The sequence below is a fragment of the Myxocyprinus asiaticus genome, chromosome 20, assembly GCF_019703515.2.
Source record: "Myxocyprinus asiaticus isolate MX2 ecotype Aquarium Trade chromosome 20, UBuf_Myxa_2, whole genome shotgun sequence".
NCBI classification, from domain to species: Eukaryota; Metazoa; Chordata; class Actinopteri; order Cypriniformes; family Catostomidae; genus Myxocyprinus; species Myxocyprinus asiaticus.
In genome coordinates, this window is record NC_059363.1 from 34,610,773 (window position 1) to 34,629,767 (window position 18,995).

Below are 18,995 nucleotides of genomic sequence, written 5' to 3' on the forward strand. Positions count from 1 at the left end.
AAGTTATCCAGCTAAGAGCAATGAATGGTTTTCTTGTTTTCTTTTTATTGCTGTTAATATTAATGAAATGGACAGTGGTAGGTCTATCAGGCTGCGTTTACACTGCAAGTCCTAATGCACAGATCTGATATTTTGATTCAAATCCACTTTTTTGTCCCGGTGTGTACACTTACTTCAGACATAACCAGGGTTGGGGAGTAACGGAATATATGTAACGGAAATACGTATTTAAAATACGAAATATAAGTAACTGTATTCCACTACAGTTACAATTTAAATAATTGGTATTTAGAATACAGATACATTCAAAAGGTATTTTGATTTCTGAAGAGATTACTTTGCATTTTATTGTCATTTGTTTCATTTAAAATTTAGTCCTTTCAGATGGAAAAATGTATACATATAAATGATGCGATCCAAAGAGCATTTGAACAGCGGTGAAACACTTTCTTATGATTTGTTACATTCATACGAGCAGACAGAGAAGTAAGTTTGAAGTAAGTTTGGAGCAGAAGAAATAGAAATAAACCTTGTGTAAATTGTCAGCTTTACGCTAAGCTAAAATGTTATTTCTAGCCATTTTACATGCACATGTTACCAGGCACGATCATATTTTTTTTTTTATCAAGAAAATTCATGTTGGATCATAATTTCTTTTTTCTAGTAAGACCTTTGATATTAGGACAAAAATCATATTGTTGATAATAATTGTTGTATTGTTTTCCTGTAAAAATATCTAAAAATCCTTAAAACAAGATCAATCTGATTTATCTTGTTTTAAAAACAACACTGCATAAGATATTTAGGTTTTTCAGAGAATGTATTTTTAACGTGTATTTTGTCTTACTGTACTGGGAGAGTTTTTATAGTAAAAACAAGTGAAAAAATCTGAAGAAGTAATCCAAAGTATTTAGAATATGTTACTGACCTTGAGTAATCTAACGGAATATGTTACAAATTACATTTTACAGCATGTATTCTGTAATCTGTAGTGGAATACATTTCAAAAGTAACCCTCCCAACCCTGGACATAACTGACTGTTTTTCTATCAATACCTCGATAAGACTTTGAAAGGTATTTGACCATCACACAGCCATGTGTCCGCATTATGTGAGCTACGTGAATGCTCTCTCAACAAATGCACACAAAAAGAAGTCATCTGTGCCAAGGAGCTCTAAAATACTGGTCTGTGCCGTCTGTCAGACAGTGCGAGTTTCCGAAACGTAGTATGGCAGGGGAATTTACATTCCCCTGCTTTTATACAAAGTGACTTACAAAAGAGGCAAACATAAGCGAATCGTCTTAAGGAGACAGTGGTACGAAAAAGTGCCATATTACAAAGTAATATTTGTTATTTTATTTTTTTATTAGTGACTGGTTAAGTGCTCATGGAAAAGATGTGTTTTTAGTCGTTTTTTGAAGACAGAAAGTGAGTCAGCTTCACGGATGGTGTTGGGAAGGTCATTCCACCAACGTGGTAAGATGAAGCCGAAAGTCCGGGAAAGTGTTTTGGTGCCTCTTTGTGTTGGTACAATAAGGCGACGTACCTTAGCCGACTGCAAGCTTCTAGTGGGCGCGTAGCTCTGCAGAAATGATTTAAGGTATGCTGGAGCAGACCCAGTGACTGTTCTGTATGCCAGCATCAGAGCCTTGAATTTGATATGTGCATTAACCGACAGCTAGTGGAGAGAGACATACGCTCTCTTTGGTTGATTAAAGACCAGACATGCTGCTGCATTCTGGATCATTTGCAGGGGTCTAATTGCATTTATTAATATCTTGGAGACCTTAATACAATTCCTACTTTTATTTATTTATTTATTTTATTAATTTTTTTTATGTATTATTTATTTATTTTAGAAGCCCATGAGTTGAAAAGGATATCACAGATGTGGCGTGAGATGGACCAGAAACACAGGAGAACTTGTCTGGAGTTGGGGTAAAAGTTTACTTTTTCTGTAGCAGACAAATTCAGGAACAGTATAGAAATAACCAACATGGCCTGTCTCTCTTTAGATGTTATACTGATGATAAATATCGGTGCAGTTCTCTTATACATGGCATGGTAGCACATATGGACAAACAACATGGCCCCATATGGGTTTCAGAAGAGTGTGCCTACCAGACTTACCCACCACCATCTCTACAAGCTATGCTGAAGCTAGTGCTGATGCCTAATATTGACATAGAGTCTGCCCAAGCCATTGTATCCTGCTTATTTTCTATTTTTCCCCTGAAATTGTATACAAAATTATCATTGATTTGGTTGGAAATATTAAACACAAAGGATATGCTAAAAAATTTCTTTACTTTGAAGTTTAGGCTTTTATTTCTTTATTTTAATTTCTTGCTTTTGATTACTTTCTTTAACAAGGCATTTCCAGATAATGTACTTTGTCTTAGACATTTCCAACTCCCTACAGTGTAAAGATGATCTCTTGCAGTCATTCTGTGATGCCTTCACAATCCCATCCATATTCTCCCAGCAGATCTATGGATTCTGGCTTCTTGATCATGAATTAGTATCAGTAAGATTCAATATAATCTTTCAAAATTCTTCAAAAAGCCCCCTTTTGAATGACCTATATATTTTTATTGGAAAAAGGTAACATGAGTTTTTTTTCCCTATTGTTTGCCCATTTGAGCTCTGAAGATATAGTAACACTTTTAATCCACAGGATTCAATGAATATCTTATTGAGCCCAAGGGCTTGTCCTCCACCACTGTCATGGCACCATTGTGCTGTTTTGAGGACTTTGCTGAGAAGAGGAGAGAATCGGCAAGCACTTAAATATTTATATAGCATCAAACCAACCATGGAGAGCATTCATGACATCAAACTCTGCATGGATGTCTTAATACAGAATAAGTAAATCCTAATGATTCCTAATCCTAAACACCACACTCAGTAACTAAAATAGGTCAGTCTTTTCCTTGCAGTAGTACCAATGAATTTAGGCTATTTTGCTTCGACATATGGGCTTTATGTCTTTGTTTCAGTTGTGTCTGTGAGGCATGGGCACTGCTCAAGAGACTTCAAACTGGAAATGATCATCTGTTTAAACATTTTCTTCATGGCTGTGCAAATCGTGGTATTTGTAGGGACATGTTGGCCACTCTATGCAAGGTGACGGTGCAAGAGATTATCTTTGATACTCCAGTAATGTTCGCCCTGCAATTTTCTGATTTCTGATTTGATTGATAAGCTCTGTAAATTTCAGTTTAGTGTAACATGAATATGATGGTGTAAATGTGATTGTATTTTGTGATAGGGGATGACTCATCTTTGTTTGATAGAAAGCCAAAATATGGAGTCCAACAAAGCAGACATCTTGAACCAAGAAACTTTGGGTCAACAACTTACTGAACCAGGTAAAATATGGGGCTAATTTTTAAAAAATTTAACTTCACTGATTAAATCTATTGTTCAGTTAACAACCTAAATCAAACATAGGATGGTAATACATAGTCTTCATATCTTACTTTTGTCCATGGTTTATGTATACCACGTGATTTGATGTGTGGTTAATGGGACTTCAAGGGCAGATTCCTCGTCCACTGTCTGCATTGCTGTACCAGTCTGCTGTGGATGACCCACTGTCTCCTGGAGATTTTATTAGTATCCTCAGGAAATCTGTTTCTGAAATATGCCCACCACCAAAACTTAAAAGGTATGAAACACACTCAACATCAAGGAGATATTTTAAAACTGGAACTGTACTTTCACAGCAAGTTTGCTGTTATTATATTAATTCAAAGTCAAAATCTGTTCCAATGTGATTCACTATTGTATGTTTTCTGCTTATAGGGAGGTGGTGGTGCTGCCAAAGTATTTGAGGAGAAGTGTGAACAGTATAGAACTGCCTCTCTCTTCTCAGGCTTTACACCATATCAAAAGCCCATCATTGGACATTCATTTCAAGAAACAAGCAGAGGAGGAAGTGTATGAGGAAGGGCTGCCTCTAATGCCAGAGGAGCACTGTCAAACAGTATTAGCTGTCTCTAAGTTACTGACCAGAGATACAACCATATTCACTCAAAATGTATGGAATTGTCAGTTTGAGGATGTATAATTATGATTTTATCCATCCATCCATCTATACATCCATCCATCCATCCACTTATTTATTTCTTCATCCTTTCATCTATCCATCCATCCATCCATCCATCTCTCTTTATATTTACAGGAGGAGATATTTGAGTCATTGCCAGTGTTCTCTCCTGATAGCATGGAGTCTACTGGCTCCTTCTTCTTCACCTGCTCCTCACCACCAGCTGTTGAATTTGATGCTCCACCTACAAAGGAAACCATCCTGCTACTACAAAAATCTCATGCTGTGCTTGATGATGGGAAAAGCCAAATCCCAGATGATGACAAAATCCAAACCCCAGTGGACATGGTGCCCTGCTGCTCTGATCTGACTCTCACTGTAGAGGGCGCCACTGAGGCAGTTTCCATCAACATCCTGAGTAGGGAAATTGTAGGTGAGATTGTTGTCTGCTTGGGTCTAATTGGGAGAATCTAGAAAAGAAAAAGAAAAAAAGCCCAGGTCACATTTCACCTCAAAATAAAATAAATAAATAATAAAAAAATGTTATAAATTATATTTTGCATATAGAAAATGATGCCTATTTTAGGACTATTATGAATTCTTTCAATGTGATATTATTTTATGACCCACCACAAAATCTTTAAATTGTAATACAATTATTATTTTTATTATTATATTTCTATTTTTTTAATCAACATACTGTCATAATATATGCAGTAAATACTTAAATAAAATATGTAAAGGGGGTGACACAATGCAAATCCTTCTTTGATTTAGACTCAGCCTTTATAAGGTTCACAATACTGCATTACATTATTGTTTGTTTTATGATGTAACCATCATCAATAACTCCTCTTTAATCTCAGGGGGGACTGAGGAGATCCTAACTATTGCAATACCTGCAGACATCTCACACACATTTGAGGGTGATACAGTGGAAGCTGCACAAGCAGAAAAGAGGTGATCCATCATTAATCTCACACATCAAACTCTCTGAAAAACAATTGTGAGTTTGTAGAGTGCCTGTACAGATGGCTTCATAAAAAAATCTGGCACTTGAAAGAAAACACTAGGCATTTTTACATCACAAGTATGTGAAATGGCTATAAACTTACACTAGACTAATTTCTCATACATGCATTGAATGGTTTTGTCACTCTGTTATGCTGAACACATTTAAAATTACTTGAAATTGCCTTTCAGATCATTTTGGAATGTTGTCATTCTGCTACTCTGTAATCATTCTGTTTTGTAAGGTTTATAATAGATCTATAATGTCAGGCGAAAGGGTGTAATACCAGTGTGCACATAATTGTATAGTGAATGCTCACAATCAGACCCCTATAGAACCTGCACCTGCCGAAATCTGCAGAAAGCACCACATATTTCCTCAGAATTCAAATGACCATTATTAATAAATTTCCACACCTGAATGCTAAAAAAAAAAACTGTAGTGCTCTCAGCTAAGTTTAACAATTTACCATGTCCATTTACCAGAATTGCATAGATTTTCCTCTAAAATAAGTGCAAAATATTTCTTACTTGCCATAAAAATGTATTTTGCATTGTTAATAATAATAATAATAATAATAACAACAACAATAATAAAAACAATAGAATGGAATGGAATTATTTCATTGCATACATATTTGTCACAAACAGTGATAGTCAAGTCTCTGTCACTGCACCTTGCACAATGTGAAGACCCATAGCAATTGTGTATGTCACATTTTAGTTTTAATGGCTTAATTTTTTGTGAGGAATATTCCACATTTGGCACCACAATGAATTCTAGAGAAAGATTTTAGACATCCTAGATAAACCTCTAATGGTAAAGCTTTCACTGTGGTAAAAGTTAGATGTGCAGGTTGTAATGTTTTCTTTTGTAGATGGTTTGCAAGTCTTTTATTGAATTGCACACGTCCAGAGTCAGATGATTGTTCCTTGCAGTTCAGCTTAAAGGGATAGTTCACCCAAATGAAGATTATCTTATCATTTTCTCATGCCATCCCAGATGTGTATGACTTTCTGTCTTCTGCAGAACACAAATTAAGATTTTTAGAAGAATTTCTCAGCTCTGTGGGTCCATACAATACAAGTGAATGGTGGCCAGAACTTTGAATCTCCAAGCATAAAAGTAATTCATATGACTCCAGTGGTTAAATTCATGTCTTCAGAAGTAATATGATAGGTGTGGATGAAACAAAGATCTGTTTTAAAGTCTTTTTTTTTTTTTTTTACTATAAATCTCCACCTTTGACCAGCCATGACCAGTAGGTGGCAATATGCGCAAAGAATGTGAAACGGCAAAAAACAAAAGAAGAAGAATGTGGAGGTGAAAGTGAAAGTGGAGATTTATAGTTAAAAATACTTAATTATCTTTTTCTCACCCACACCTATGATATCTCTTCTGAAGTCATGGATTTAACCACTGGGGTCTTATGGATAAATTGTATGCTGCCTTTATGTGATTTTTGGAGATTCAAAGTTCTGGCCACCATTTGCTTGCATTGTATGGACCTACAGAGCTGAGATATTCTTCTAAAAATCTACATTTGTGTTCTGCAGAAGAAAGAAAGTCATACATATCTGGGATGGCATGAGGGTGAGTAAATAATGAGTTAATTTTCATCTTTGGGTGAACTATCCCTTAAAACCACATATTATGTTGCAGTTCCTAATAAATGTACTGGCCAAAGCGGCCAAAGTGTTGATTTTGGAGTCTTGCGCATAATCATGTGTTGATGGTTTTATTTTGATCTGTTTTAGGCTCATGGGCTCACTTAACCTTCACCCTAACTTCTACAGTAATGAGGACAATCAGTCAGTGTCCTCTGTTCCTGTGATCCCTGCAGAGAATCATAACTTTTTATCACCTAATCATGGTGAGTCAATAAGCATTCATATCCTCTACTGTAATCATGTCCTCTGTGTTGTAATCAACTGAGATTTATTGTCACAATTTAGAATCTATTTGAAAAGGAACGATCATCCCATGTACTATAAGAAAAATCACAAAAAAGATCTCTTTATCAGTTCTCAAACATTTTTCATCAAATTGTTCCATAATTCGCGCTATGCTTATATGCACATCTATTTTATATATGTAACGCTTAATTTAAGTCAGCAATGTCTAATTTGTGTCTTTTTATTTCTCCTAAAGACTTAGCTAAAACATAACCTAAGTCCTTAGTTCTTAAGTTAATACTAAAATAAAACCTAACTGTGAAATATGTTGTAACCTTGAAAGTAATAATATTTACTTTTGGATTGGCTGTTGTAAATTGCCTCAGTAAGCACGTGGGACAACATTGGTTGACTGCTTTTTTCACAGAGAAGTTTGTTTACCATAAAATTGTGCCTGATGTCGTTACCATCAAGCCTGAAAATCTGACTGAAGGAAGGATTTCTTCACTGAATGAACAGAAAGCAGAGTTTGTTCATCTGCAGGAGTCTGTGAGTGCTTCAGGATCTTCCAGTTTTCTGGAGTTGAAACCCTTAAGGGTGAGTGACCAGACTGATCACACTTTGAATTTGGAAAAAGTTCCCTTTCGTGGAACTCGAGCTGCGTATTATTGCTACGGTGAAACCACCGAGTGTCACGTGGTCGGAAGCCCTCAGTACACCAATTTAGCTCAGTTTCCCTGTAATTTGTGCTGGTGAATGAGCATTGAATATTTTCAGCTTGAGTTTTGCCTCTGCCTCCATGACCAAGAGTCTTGTGGCACATGTAATATAACTCAATGTTCAATAAAAATAGATCTACACACGAGCCTGACAGGCTTGCTGTGTAACGAAGGGTGATCCCCATTCAGTGAATGAAATTGGACTGTATAAACGTATTCGTTTCTCCCCTGGTCGCGCTTTGGTAAGTATCGGGATGAGTTCGCCGTTGTACATGCCTCAAACGCCCGACAACCAGAATATGGTTCAGTTTCCCCCCACAGCTTGCTCTAGGGAGCGAACATTAAAAAAACACTTCCCGAATTCAGCCTCTGTCTTCATGACCAAAGGTCTCGAGACATAACATCATTATTTTCATCAATAGATATAAATATTCAACAAGCACAAGTGTACACAAAACACACAGTGAACATAAGCACCACATGTTGTCCCCCCATAAAGAATGCTGGGTCTGTTGTGGCAAACCAGTTTTCTCAAATAAACATTACCCCCAATGGTCGCACACTCTTCCCCATTCAAAATACCAGGGAAAAGGTTTATTCTGTCAGAGTCCCTGCTGTAAATGCATTTCAGGGCGCTCATCATTTATGCCTGAATACTTTAAAGGCAGAAACATTATTAAATCCCATTCAATCAGCCACAGTAGTAGTGGTGCAAAGGTCCCCCCTCCGCTGTGCCACTGGTTGTGGGGCAGTTGTCAAAAGTAAGCCAAGCGTGCCATCTAGTGGTTAAATATTGCGCTACAGGTGAGAGCCATGCATTAAATCCTCTGTCTGCCCATCTAGCGACTTGGCAGCAGTTGCAGGGCATTTCGTCCCATTCTGGATTTGAGACGTTTGAATTTCACCTTGATGAAATGTCAATTCAGAATGCTGACACAGAAACAAGTAATGTCACAAGTACAGCCGGGGGACTGGTTTGTGACAATAGTTTGAAGGACGCTTACTTCCATATTCAGATTGTGCCGAAACAAAACAGGCGTTTTCTCAGATTTGCTTTTGGGGGCAAAGCGAACCACTTTTTTGTCCTTCTGTTCGGACTTGCACTGGCACCACGCACTTTCACAAAATGCATGGATGCTGCTCTTGAGGCTTCAAGGTATCCGCATTTTTAACTATCTCTATGATTTATTGGTGTTAGCTCACTCAGAGACTTTGCCTGCCCAACATTTAGATGACATTCTCAGCCATTTGAGCCAACTAGGGTTGCCTGTAAACCTAGACAAGAGTGTTCTGTTGCCAGTGCAACAGACTCTGTTTCTAAGTGTGGAGCTGAACTCGCAGGTAATGCATGCATGCCTGTCTCCAGCTCACGTTCTGTCATTACTCTTGTGTCTAGTGATGCGAGAACATTTCACAGGCTTTTGGGGCTCATGATCGTGGCATCTGCTGTCATTCCCCTGGGCATGTTGCATGCGAGACCTTTTCAGTGCTGTATGAACTCCACAAAGGGACTTCAACCACTGACACATGCGCTTCGTCCCTTGATACCAAACTCTGCTGCCATGGAAATGGACCTGCCTTCTGATCTAGGGTGTTCCATTGGGACAGGTGTGTCACCGCAAGGTGATAATGACAGACACCTCCACGGTTTGGGGTGCTGTACACGAAGGTCATCCAGCCTATGAAGTCTGGATGGGCCAGCGGCAATATTGGCACATAAACTGGCTGTAGATGCTCACGGTGCTTCTGGCATTAAGGTTTTTCCTTCCAGAGATTCAGGACAGCCATGTCCTCATCCGGTCAGATAACAGGATGGTGGTGTCCTACATCAATTGCCAAGGAGGGGTGCGCTCTCATGCCATGCTAAGGCTGGTACGTCGCATTCTTCTGTGGGCATGGGACGATGTACTATCTCTACAAGCTGTACATGTTCCAGGCCGATTTAACTTTGGGGCGGATCTCCTGTCCAGTAAGGGTCTGATGCCTGGAGAATGGACATTACATCCTCAGATTATGGAACAAATCTTGAGGAGGTACGGCAGAGCAGTAGTGGACCTGTTCGCTTCGAGAGAGATGTCACACTGTCCCCTCTGGTTTTCTCACTCACTCCCGGCACCATTGGGCATTGATGCGCTGGCGCATCAGTAGCCGAGAGTGCATCTTTACGTGTTTCCACCAATCAGTCTGCTGCACGCAGGTTTGCAGATGGTTCGAGAGGATCGGGTTCGGCTTCTGTTAGTTGCGCCATATTGGCCATCTCAAGTATGGTTTTTGACTCTGGTCTCTCTCCTGGAAAAGACGCCTTGGGAGATTCCAGTCAGAGTGAACATATTGTCTCAGGCACGGGGCAACATTTGGCAACCCTGGCCGGACTTGTGGAAGTTATGAGTGTGGCCCCTCAACACTCTTTTGAATGATGGGTTATCCTCCGCTGTGGTTGATACCATTCTATGCTAGCGCTCCATCACCGAGGAGGCTATATACAGGTGCATCTCAATAAATTAGAAGGTCGTGGAAAAGTTCATTTATTTTAGTAATTCAACTCAAATTGTGAAACTCGTGTATTAAATAAATTTAGTGCACACAGACTGAAGTAGTTCAAGTCTTTGGTTCTTTTAATTGTGATGATTTTGGCTCACATTTAACAAAAACCCACCAATTCACTATCTCAAAAAGTTAGAATACATCATAAGACCAATAAAAAAACATTTTTAGTGAATTGTTGGCCTTCTGGAAAGTATGTTCATTTACTGTATATGTACTCAATACTTGGTAGGGGCTCCTTTTGCTTTAATTACTGCCTCAATTCAGCGTGGCATGGAGGTGATCAGTTTGTGGCACTGCTGAGGTGGTATGGAAGCCCAGGTTTCTTTGACAGTGGCCTTCAGCTCATCTGCATTTTTTGGTCTCTTGTTTCTCATTTTCCTCTTGACAATACCCCATAGATTCTCTATGGGGTTCAGGTCTGGTGAGTTTGCTGGCCAGTCAAGCACACCAACACCATGGTCATTTAACCAACTTTTGGTGCTTTTGGCAGTGTGGGCAGGTGCCAAATCCTGCTGGAAAATGAAATCAGCATCTTTAAAAAGCTGGTCAGCAGAAGGAAGCATGAAGTGCTCCAAAATTTCTTGGTAAACGGGTGCAGTGACTTTGGTTTTCAAAAAACACAATGGACCAACACCAGCAGATTACATTGCACCCCAAATCGTCACAGACTGTGGAAACTTAACACTGGGCTTCAAGCAACTTGGGCTATGAGCTTCTCCACCCTTCCTCCAGACTCTAGGACCTTGGTTTCCAAATGAAATACAAAACTTGCTCTCATCTGAAAAGAGGACTTTGGACCACTGGGCAACAGTCCAGTTCTTCTCCTTAGCCCAGGTAAGACGCCTCTGACGTTGTCTGTGGTTCAGGAGTGGCTTAACAAAAGGAATACGACAACTGTAGCCAAATTCCTTGACACGTCTGTGTGTGGTGGCTCTTGATGCCTTGACACCAGCCTCAGGCCATTCCTTGTGAAGTTCACCCAAATTCTTGAATCGATTTTGCTTGACAATCCTCATAAGGCTGCGGTTCTCTCAGTTGGTTGTGCATCTTTTTCTTCCACACTTTTTCCTTCCACTCAACTTTCTATTAACATGCTTGGATACAGCACTCTGTGAACAGCCAGCTTCTTTGGCAATGAATGTTTGTGGCTTACCCTCCTTGTGAAGGGTGTCAATGATTGTCTTCTGGACAACTGTCAGATCAGCAGTCTTCCCCATGATTTTGTAGCCTAGTGAACCAAACTGAGAGACCATTTTGAAGGCTCAGGAAAACTTTGCAGGTGTTTTGAGTTGATTAGCTGATTGGCATGTCACCATATTCTAATTTGTTGAGATAGTGAATTGGTGGGTTTTTGTTAAATGTGAGCCAAAATCATCACAATTAAAAGAACCAAAGACTTAAACTACTTCAGTCTGTGTGCATTGAATTTATTTAATACACGAGTTTCACAATTTGGGTTGAATTACTGAAATAAATGAACTTTTCCACGACATTCTAATTTATTGAGATGCACCTGTATGTTTAAGTGCCATATTTTTGCTTCTTGGTGTACAGCACAGAGTGAAAATCTAGTTCACTGCCCTGTCGGTACAGTTCTGGAATTTTTGCAGGAGCATTTTGCGGCCGGGGTTGCCCCGGCAATGCTTAAAGTCTATGTTGCCACTATAGCAGCTGAACATGCGCTTATCAATGGAGTCTGTATTGTTAGACATTCTCTTATCTCTCGCTTTATGCATGGGGTACGCAGGCTTAGACCTTTTGTCCCGTCCGCATTCCTTTATGGGATTTATCTGTTGTTCTAGAGGCGATCTCAGGTGCTCTTTTCTTGCCCTTGATAACAGTTACTGGCAAGTTTTTGACTCTCAAAATGGCACTGATAGTGGAATTAGCATTGTTTAAGAGAGTCAGTGATTTGCATGCCCTGTCAGTCAATCCTTTGTGAATGGATTTTGCGCCAAGGTGTCAAAGGTTGTGTTAAGACCTCATTTGGGCTATTTGCCCAAGGTTATTTTTCAGGCTTCCTCTCCTCCCCCATTTAAGTTGGAGGAGCATGAAAGGTTACAAATGCTTAGCCCAGTTCGGGCGCTGTGAGTTTATGATGACCATACTAGCCAGTGGTGTAAGTCAGAGCAGTTGTTTGTGTGCTTTGGTGGCCACAACAGAGGTGTTTCGGTGTCCAAGCAAAGACTGTCTCATTGGCTTATTGATGCAATTTCGAGTGCTTATGAAGCGAGTGGTTTACCTTTGCTTTCGGGTACTTGAGCCCATTCTATGAGAAGTATGGTGTCCTCATGGGCTTTGGCTAGAGGTACGTCCTTGCAGGACATTTGTATGGCAGCAGGGTCATCCTGTCCATAAACAGTTGTTAGATTTTATCATCTGGATGAGGGTTTGACTTCTGCTTTCCAGGTTCTCTCTGTTGGAACAGAAGTAAATTCATAATTCCTTTTATTCAGATGCTTCAGCTCGCTTGTGCGCCACTATATGCTTGCCACATGGGATTAGACTGTTGGAAGCTACTGTTCGCATGGCGTGAATGTATTTCGTTCCCATAGCGATCATACGCAGCTCAAGTTCCACTAAAGGGAACATCTCCGTTATATACGTAACCTTGGTTCCCTGAGGGGAATGAGACACTGCGTAGCTGGCCATACTCTCTAGCAGCTTCATAGGCTCATACCTTTTGCAGAAAATCTGACTCGATGGCACGAAAGTGAGCGCCTTAACGGAGCCCGTGACGTAGCTCCTTAGGGGGCTTTGCTTAAGCACCATCAGCCAATAAATTGCCATGATTGTATAAGGGCTTCAGACCACGTGACACTCGGACGGTGTCCCCATAGCGATCATACGCAGTGTCTCGTTCCCCTCAGGGGAACCAAGGTTATGTACATAACCAAGATGTTTTTCCGCTTAAAAATTGTTCTGTGTGTACCGAAATTCGAAGTACTGCTCCCAGTGGCCGAAGCTGGAAGTGCTGTCGAAGGAATGGACACATGTGAGCTCCAGTTTGTCCAAAGAGTGGCTTCTTATTTACTTATCATTGTAAGGACTTCTACTAAACTAAATTTTATCTTATATAATATAATAGCAATAACTTACATGAATAGTTCACCCAAAAATGAAAATTCTCTCATAATTTATTCACCCTCATACCATCTCAGATGTCTTTCTTTCTTCTGCTTAACACAAACAAAGATTTTTAGAAGAATATCTCAGCTCTGTAGATACATTCAGTGCAAGTAAATGGTGATCAAAACTTTGAAGCTACAAAAGCACATAAAGGCAGCATAAAAGCAATCCATACAACTCCAGTGGTTAAATCCATATCTTCGGTAGCGATATGATAAGTGTGGGTGAGAAACATATCAATATTTAAGTCCTTTTTTACTATCAATCTCCACTTTCACTTTCATTAGGGGCCAAGCACCGAAGGTGTCAAGGCACCTATTGTATCCATTATTATTATTGTTGTTCTCCCTCCCAATGGGAGTCTAAGGCAGCCCATAGAACCGTACATTAGAAAATTAAGAAATTTGGCACACTGATGGGGTGGTCATGAATAGCCCCCATACCAAATTTGGGATCTCTAGGACATACTCTATAGTGCCACCCCCATGTAAAAAAAAAAATTCACTTTTCTTTTGAGTGTATCTTTTGAACCGTTTGTCCTCCTGATGATTAAAATGGATCCATTACATTAAAATTCTGCCCATCACAGTGGCCGCCATCTTGGATTGTGTCATTTACTTTTAAAACATTTCACGGCCTTCAAACTTTGCCCAATTTTGCCAAACAATGTCTCAAATTAATCTCCAGATGGAGCTGCACAGATATGATGGAGCGGAATTTGGATTTTCGTCTTTGTTGAAAAATTACAGCAGTGCAAAGTTAATGAGGTCAATGTAAAACAGGATTTGAGGCTGTATATCAGCAATGCTTTATTCTATCAAAATGAAACTTGGTATGCTTCATCAGGACCATGACCTGAGGGTATCAGCTAAGTTTGGAAACAGTGCCACTATTTTTGCCCATAACTTTTGAACCGTATTTCCTAAAATCACGAGCATTTTGTCTGTGGACTCCTTGGGCCATGAGGATTTCAAATATTAATTTTTTTTCTCAAATCAACCATACTGTCTCTCCAGCATATTGAATTGTATAAAAAGTGAGAAATATTTTGAAAAAAAAAAAAGGTATGCTTCATCGACATCATGTCCTGAGCAGTTTGGAGACAGCGCCACCTATAGTTTGAAAGATAACCCACACGTTTGTGATGACTCTAAACTCAGGTTGTCTCTTTGCCACCTGTGAGCATGTCAAAAGTGTGGCACAGTGTTAGTGCACTGGATTATAGTTCAGCAGGTCCTGGGTTTGAATCCCCACCTAGACATGTGTGGTTGCTGGGTATTATGGTCACTGAAATGGCAGAAGGAACCCCTCTGCTGTGTCACATGCATCTTATGCGTGCTCTCTTCCTCATCCCTGTAGGTTCTACTGGTTGCTTAGATAAGTGTTACTATCAGAAAAAATTAATAATTAGTTATTAATTAATATTTAAATTAAATAATAGAATCATTAAAAAATTAAAGCCTCGTAAATGTAGTGCGCTATGTTCAGGAGCGGGTTTGGTTATTAGTATTAATAATGATCAAAGATAATTATTAATTATTAAAATCAATAGAACATTGATTTGAATCAATGTTAGCTCTTTTAATCCTTCACATCAACAAAGTTAACCATCAAATTCAATAGAATATTAATTATTATCAAAGATAATCATTAATTATTAAAATCAATGGAACATTGATTAGAATTAACACTAGCTTATTGATCCTTCAAATTCAACAATCATCAAAGATAATTATCAATTATCAAAATCAATAGAATATTAATAAGGATTAATATCACCGGGGCACCACCCTGGAATCAGGGACTAATAACCAGACAGTATAACAGTCTCAATATTAGATTGTTCTCTTAAGAAAATCAACATTCAAAAGGAAACAATGAAGGCTTGAATCCGAGCACTGACATCCCCTGCCAGCATTTGACACAGGTGAATGCAAAACAAACCAATACACTTCTCTTTGAAATATAACAAAGTTTATTTATGCAGTAATATCAATTAATAATCAATACAATGCAGTCAATAAACTTCCGACTTACAACTACAAACTAAACAGTGACATGATTAGATATGGTAACCAAAATAAGCCTATAACACATGAGAGGAAGGTATGTGTGTGTGTGTGTGTGTGTGTGTGTGTGTGTGTGTTTAAGGAGTGATGCGCACAAAATGGCGGACATGACTCTCGTCGAGAGTACGTCATGTGAGATTTCCGGCCAGAGAATATGGCTGCAAATGTGGGCGGAGAGAAGCTGGTTAATGGCGTCTGCCCGTTTACCGCATGTCTCCGCTTGTACGATAACTTAGGGACAAAGCTGAGCTTCATCACAAAGTTATCTACTAGCCAAAAGTGTGTGCGAGAATGTTTGTGAGGGGTCGCGCGTGTGTGTGTGGTTAGTACGAGAGAGAGAGAGAGAGATAAAGTGGCAGCACCAAAGCCAGTTTCGCGATCGTGGGAGAGAAAGCAGCTGTTAATTTATCACTCAGAAACGCGGTGGACGGCTCATCGGTCTTTGGTTCTTTAATGGAAAAACTCAGTGTGCCGGTCTCACCCGCGATGGCGGAAATACACAACAGCCCAATGTGGTTGGACTACAACACAGCAGATCTCATTCATGATAACAGTACATTACAGTAATACCTTGAGTATTATTAGCAGCAATGAGTGGACTCGGCGGTCCGTAAACTGTACAAGCAATAACCTTGATACACAAGAATAACACACTATAATATTCTATCTCTGCCCAGACATAAACCTCTTACATGAATCGCATGAGGACGCAGGTAGAATGTGTGTTCATCCGTCGTTTGACTCCGACTCGTTTCCTTGAGGCTCGGGTGATGACAGGAGGCAGTTTCCTCACTCTGTTGGCGGGCGGGATGGCTTCTGATTCTCGGCGGGCTGGCCGAGAAATCAGCGGCGACGTCAACTTGATTGAAGAGGGAAGAGAAATCTTTTTTTCCTCTTCACTTCTGCAGGCAAAAGGATGAAGATGCGGATTGCTCGGCAGTCTCCTTCGGATCCATTAGAGTGTTCGGGGGATCACGGAGAAATCTCAACTCGTCCAGTGAGATGGAGATTGTATGGCCACAATTTCAAGTGGGACATTACTTCCTTGTGCCACGAGGCTACACCTGAGAGCAGCGATGAGCTGTGTCTACACACGGCGAGCAATGTTGTTGGAAGCGATGCCCAGATGGATCTCAGAGGTATTTCTACTCCTGATGACGTCATGGTTGAGGGGTGTTCTGTCGTGTGCCTCATCCAATAGTTGAGAGTTCGATCCATTAGTGAGCAAGGCTTCATGGGATTTGTAGTCTGTTTTGGACTCCCTTTGTTTGATTTTGGCGTGGTTTTTATCAGTAAGATTTATGACTTTGTGTGTGGGCCTCAGTCAGGTTTTACGACTGTCTTAGGCCTGCCTTTGTGTTCTATCTGAATACATGAGGCCCAACATCCCTAGAAACCCAGCACCAAGACTCAAGTCTAAGAAGTGGTCAAAAAAGTTCCAGTTGTTCATTGAGAGCTGTCTGGTGAAGAATCACAATCAGAGACCCATCACCAACCATCTGATCAAACATCTCTTAATCAAAGACTGACCCAACAGTAGACAGGTCCAAATTCAACTCAAAGATCACATCAACAGGACAAAGAAGGGAGAGAGGGATGAGACCACGAATACAGTGGAAGTAAAGAAGAGGAGGAAGAGCGGGACATTGGAGAGCCGAGCTCCATCATCAACATCCCTGGAGAGTTGAACCTGAGGTGGGACGTCCTGCATCTGCAGCAGGCCAATAAGGAATGCTCGGAAGCTCTGAGAAGACAATAGCTGGAACAGCATCAGAACAAGGAACACAAGCACCAACTACTGGCGGAGAGGCAGAAATGCATCGAGGGACAAAAAGAGCAAAGGAGAAGACTGGAAGAGCAACAGTGATGGGAGAGAAAGCTATGGAAACAACAAGAGAGAAAGCAGAGGAGGTGCAATTAAGATATGGAACAGCTACAGAGAGAGGAGCATTCCAAGCTGAATCATCAGAGCTCTCCAGCTCTTCAGCACAAAGTGTCCAGACCCCTCGCTGCCTCCCCGCTCAGAGTCCTTTAGCAGTGGAGGCATTCAGCAGTCCCGGACACCTCACATGCACCGCCCAGTAGAGCCTCATCTGGCACACCTGGTCTTGGTGAACAGGATCCCAGTTGCTGCATGACCAGTTACCCCACCAACCCCTGATGCCCCGGCATAACTCTGACCCCACGTCAGAAACCCAGGCCCCACCACCTCTCATCACCAGCCAGGATGACAAGTTTGACCGCAGCTCTTGACTGAGACAGGAAGATGATGTCCCTCCAAAGGTCCCCCAAAGAACCAAAACCCAGGATGAGAATAGGGAGATGACCAGACCCAGCCAACCAGCGGACCTCACTGCTCTGGCCAAAGAACTCAGAGAGCTGAAAACCAATGAGGAGACTAACCCGCCACCCAGATAAATTACAGATTACTCATCATCCAGTGAGGAATTGGAAAGTAGCGAGGAGGAGGATAGAGAAGGCGGGGCTCACGATGGAACAGAACCTGTTAGTGATATTCCATGCATCATGCCTTCTGCTGGCCAGGGTGGCAATGACTCACTGGGAAACCAGGAAGATTCTCATGCCAATGATTCATTTGGCAAAAATTCACAAGACAGCACACTGATGATGAGAGTGTTTGGGGTGGGGAGTAGATCCAAAGCCTCCTTTACTGCATTTGTGGACCCATGAGTGTATCAGACCTCTCCCACAGAAGATGATAAGGAAAACCTTGCCACAGCTCATTTTGCAGATGAACTCCTGCGGCAAGAGCAGGAACAGGAACAGGAACAAGCTCGACTGAACGAGGATCAGAAAATTTCTATTGTTGATATCAATCCCACCAATATCTGACCATACTCCTGGTACCAAAAATGTAGCTGGTGGGCTAACCACAATGGACACACATTTTTTTTTTTTTGAGGGGTATTATCTGATGGCTGTGTAATAAAAAAAAGGAAAAAACAGTGGTTGATAGGGCCGTATTGTATTAAATAAATAAAGAAAGAAACTGAAATTCGGTAATGAAATACAAAAAATTAAACATGGTTCAATAAAATACAACAAATGAAATATGGTAGAGGTTAATGTCAAAAGAAAATACAAACAGAACATTAGCTTACCCATATGCTTCAGCATACATCACCTTAATACATGCTTATATCATTCACAGCATTTTATGCACTTAAGCACTTGTTCAAATCACTCAAAGAATTGTGTGCATTTAACACATGCTTAAACACAGTATTTTATGCCTTTAACCCATGCTTAAATCACTCAAAGCATTTTACTTATTTTTAACTAGGCTTTAAGAACATGTATTGCAGTTTAAAACAATAGAATTCTCATCACACGTTTTCATTACACATGTTTTCACATATAACACGTAATACAGATATTCACTAAACTGGAAAACACTCTGGGTTATAAATCATTAAATGAGATATGATTAATACTAAATTTACATACCCAGTCATCACATGTGTGCACAGAACGTGATCAAACTTCACACATGCATTCCATGTGCATCCTTCAAAATTAACCTTAAACAAACACTCAATTCTAACATACA

General features: G+C 40.2%; 1 protein-coding gene across 1 annotated transcript in view; it reads left to right on the forward strand.

The window, feature by feature from the left end:
* Positions 1-18,995, forward strand: part of LOC127411215 (uncharacterized) — a 42,862-nt gene that overhangs the window by 17,521 nt on the left and 6,346 nt on the right. The window contains exons 6-17 of the mRNA XM_051646614.1: positions 1,862-1,940; positions 2,018-2,207; positions 2,386-2,529; positions 2,680-2,870; positions 3,002-3,128; positions 3,274-3,373; positions 3,543-3,672; positions 3,810-4,044; positions 4,189-4,486; positions 4,920-5,013; positions 6,823-6,938; positions 7,388-7,557. Of these exons, the coding sequence (XP_051502574.1) occupies positions 1,862-1,940; positions 2,018-2,207; positions 2,386-2,529; positions 2,680-2,870; positions 3,002-3,128; positions 3,274-3,373; positions 3,543-3,672; positions 3,810-4,044; positions 4,189-4,486; positions 4,920-5,013; positions 6,823-6,938; positions 7,388-7,557 (1,874 nt within the window). The remainder of the gene's footprint in view (positions 1-1,861; positions 1,941-2,017; positions 2,208-2,385; positions 2,530-2,679; positions 2,871-3,001; positions 3,129-3,273; positions 3,374-3,542; positions 3,673-3,809; positions 4,045-4,188; positions 4,487-4,919; positions 5,014-6,822; positions 6,939-7,387; positions 7,558-18,995) is intronic.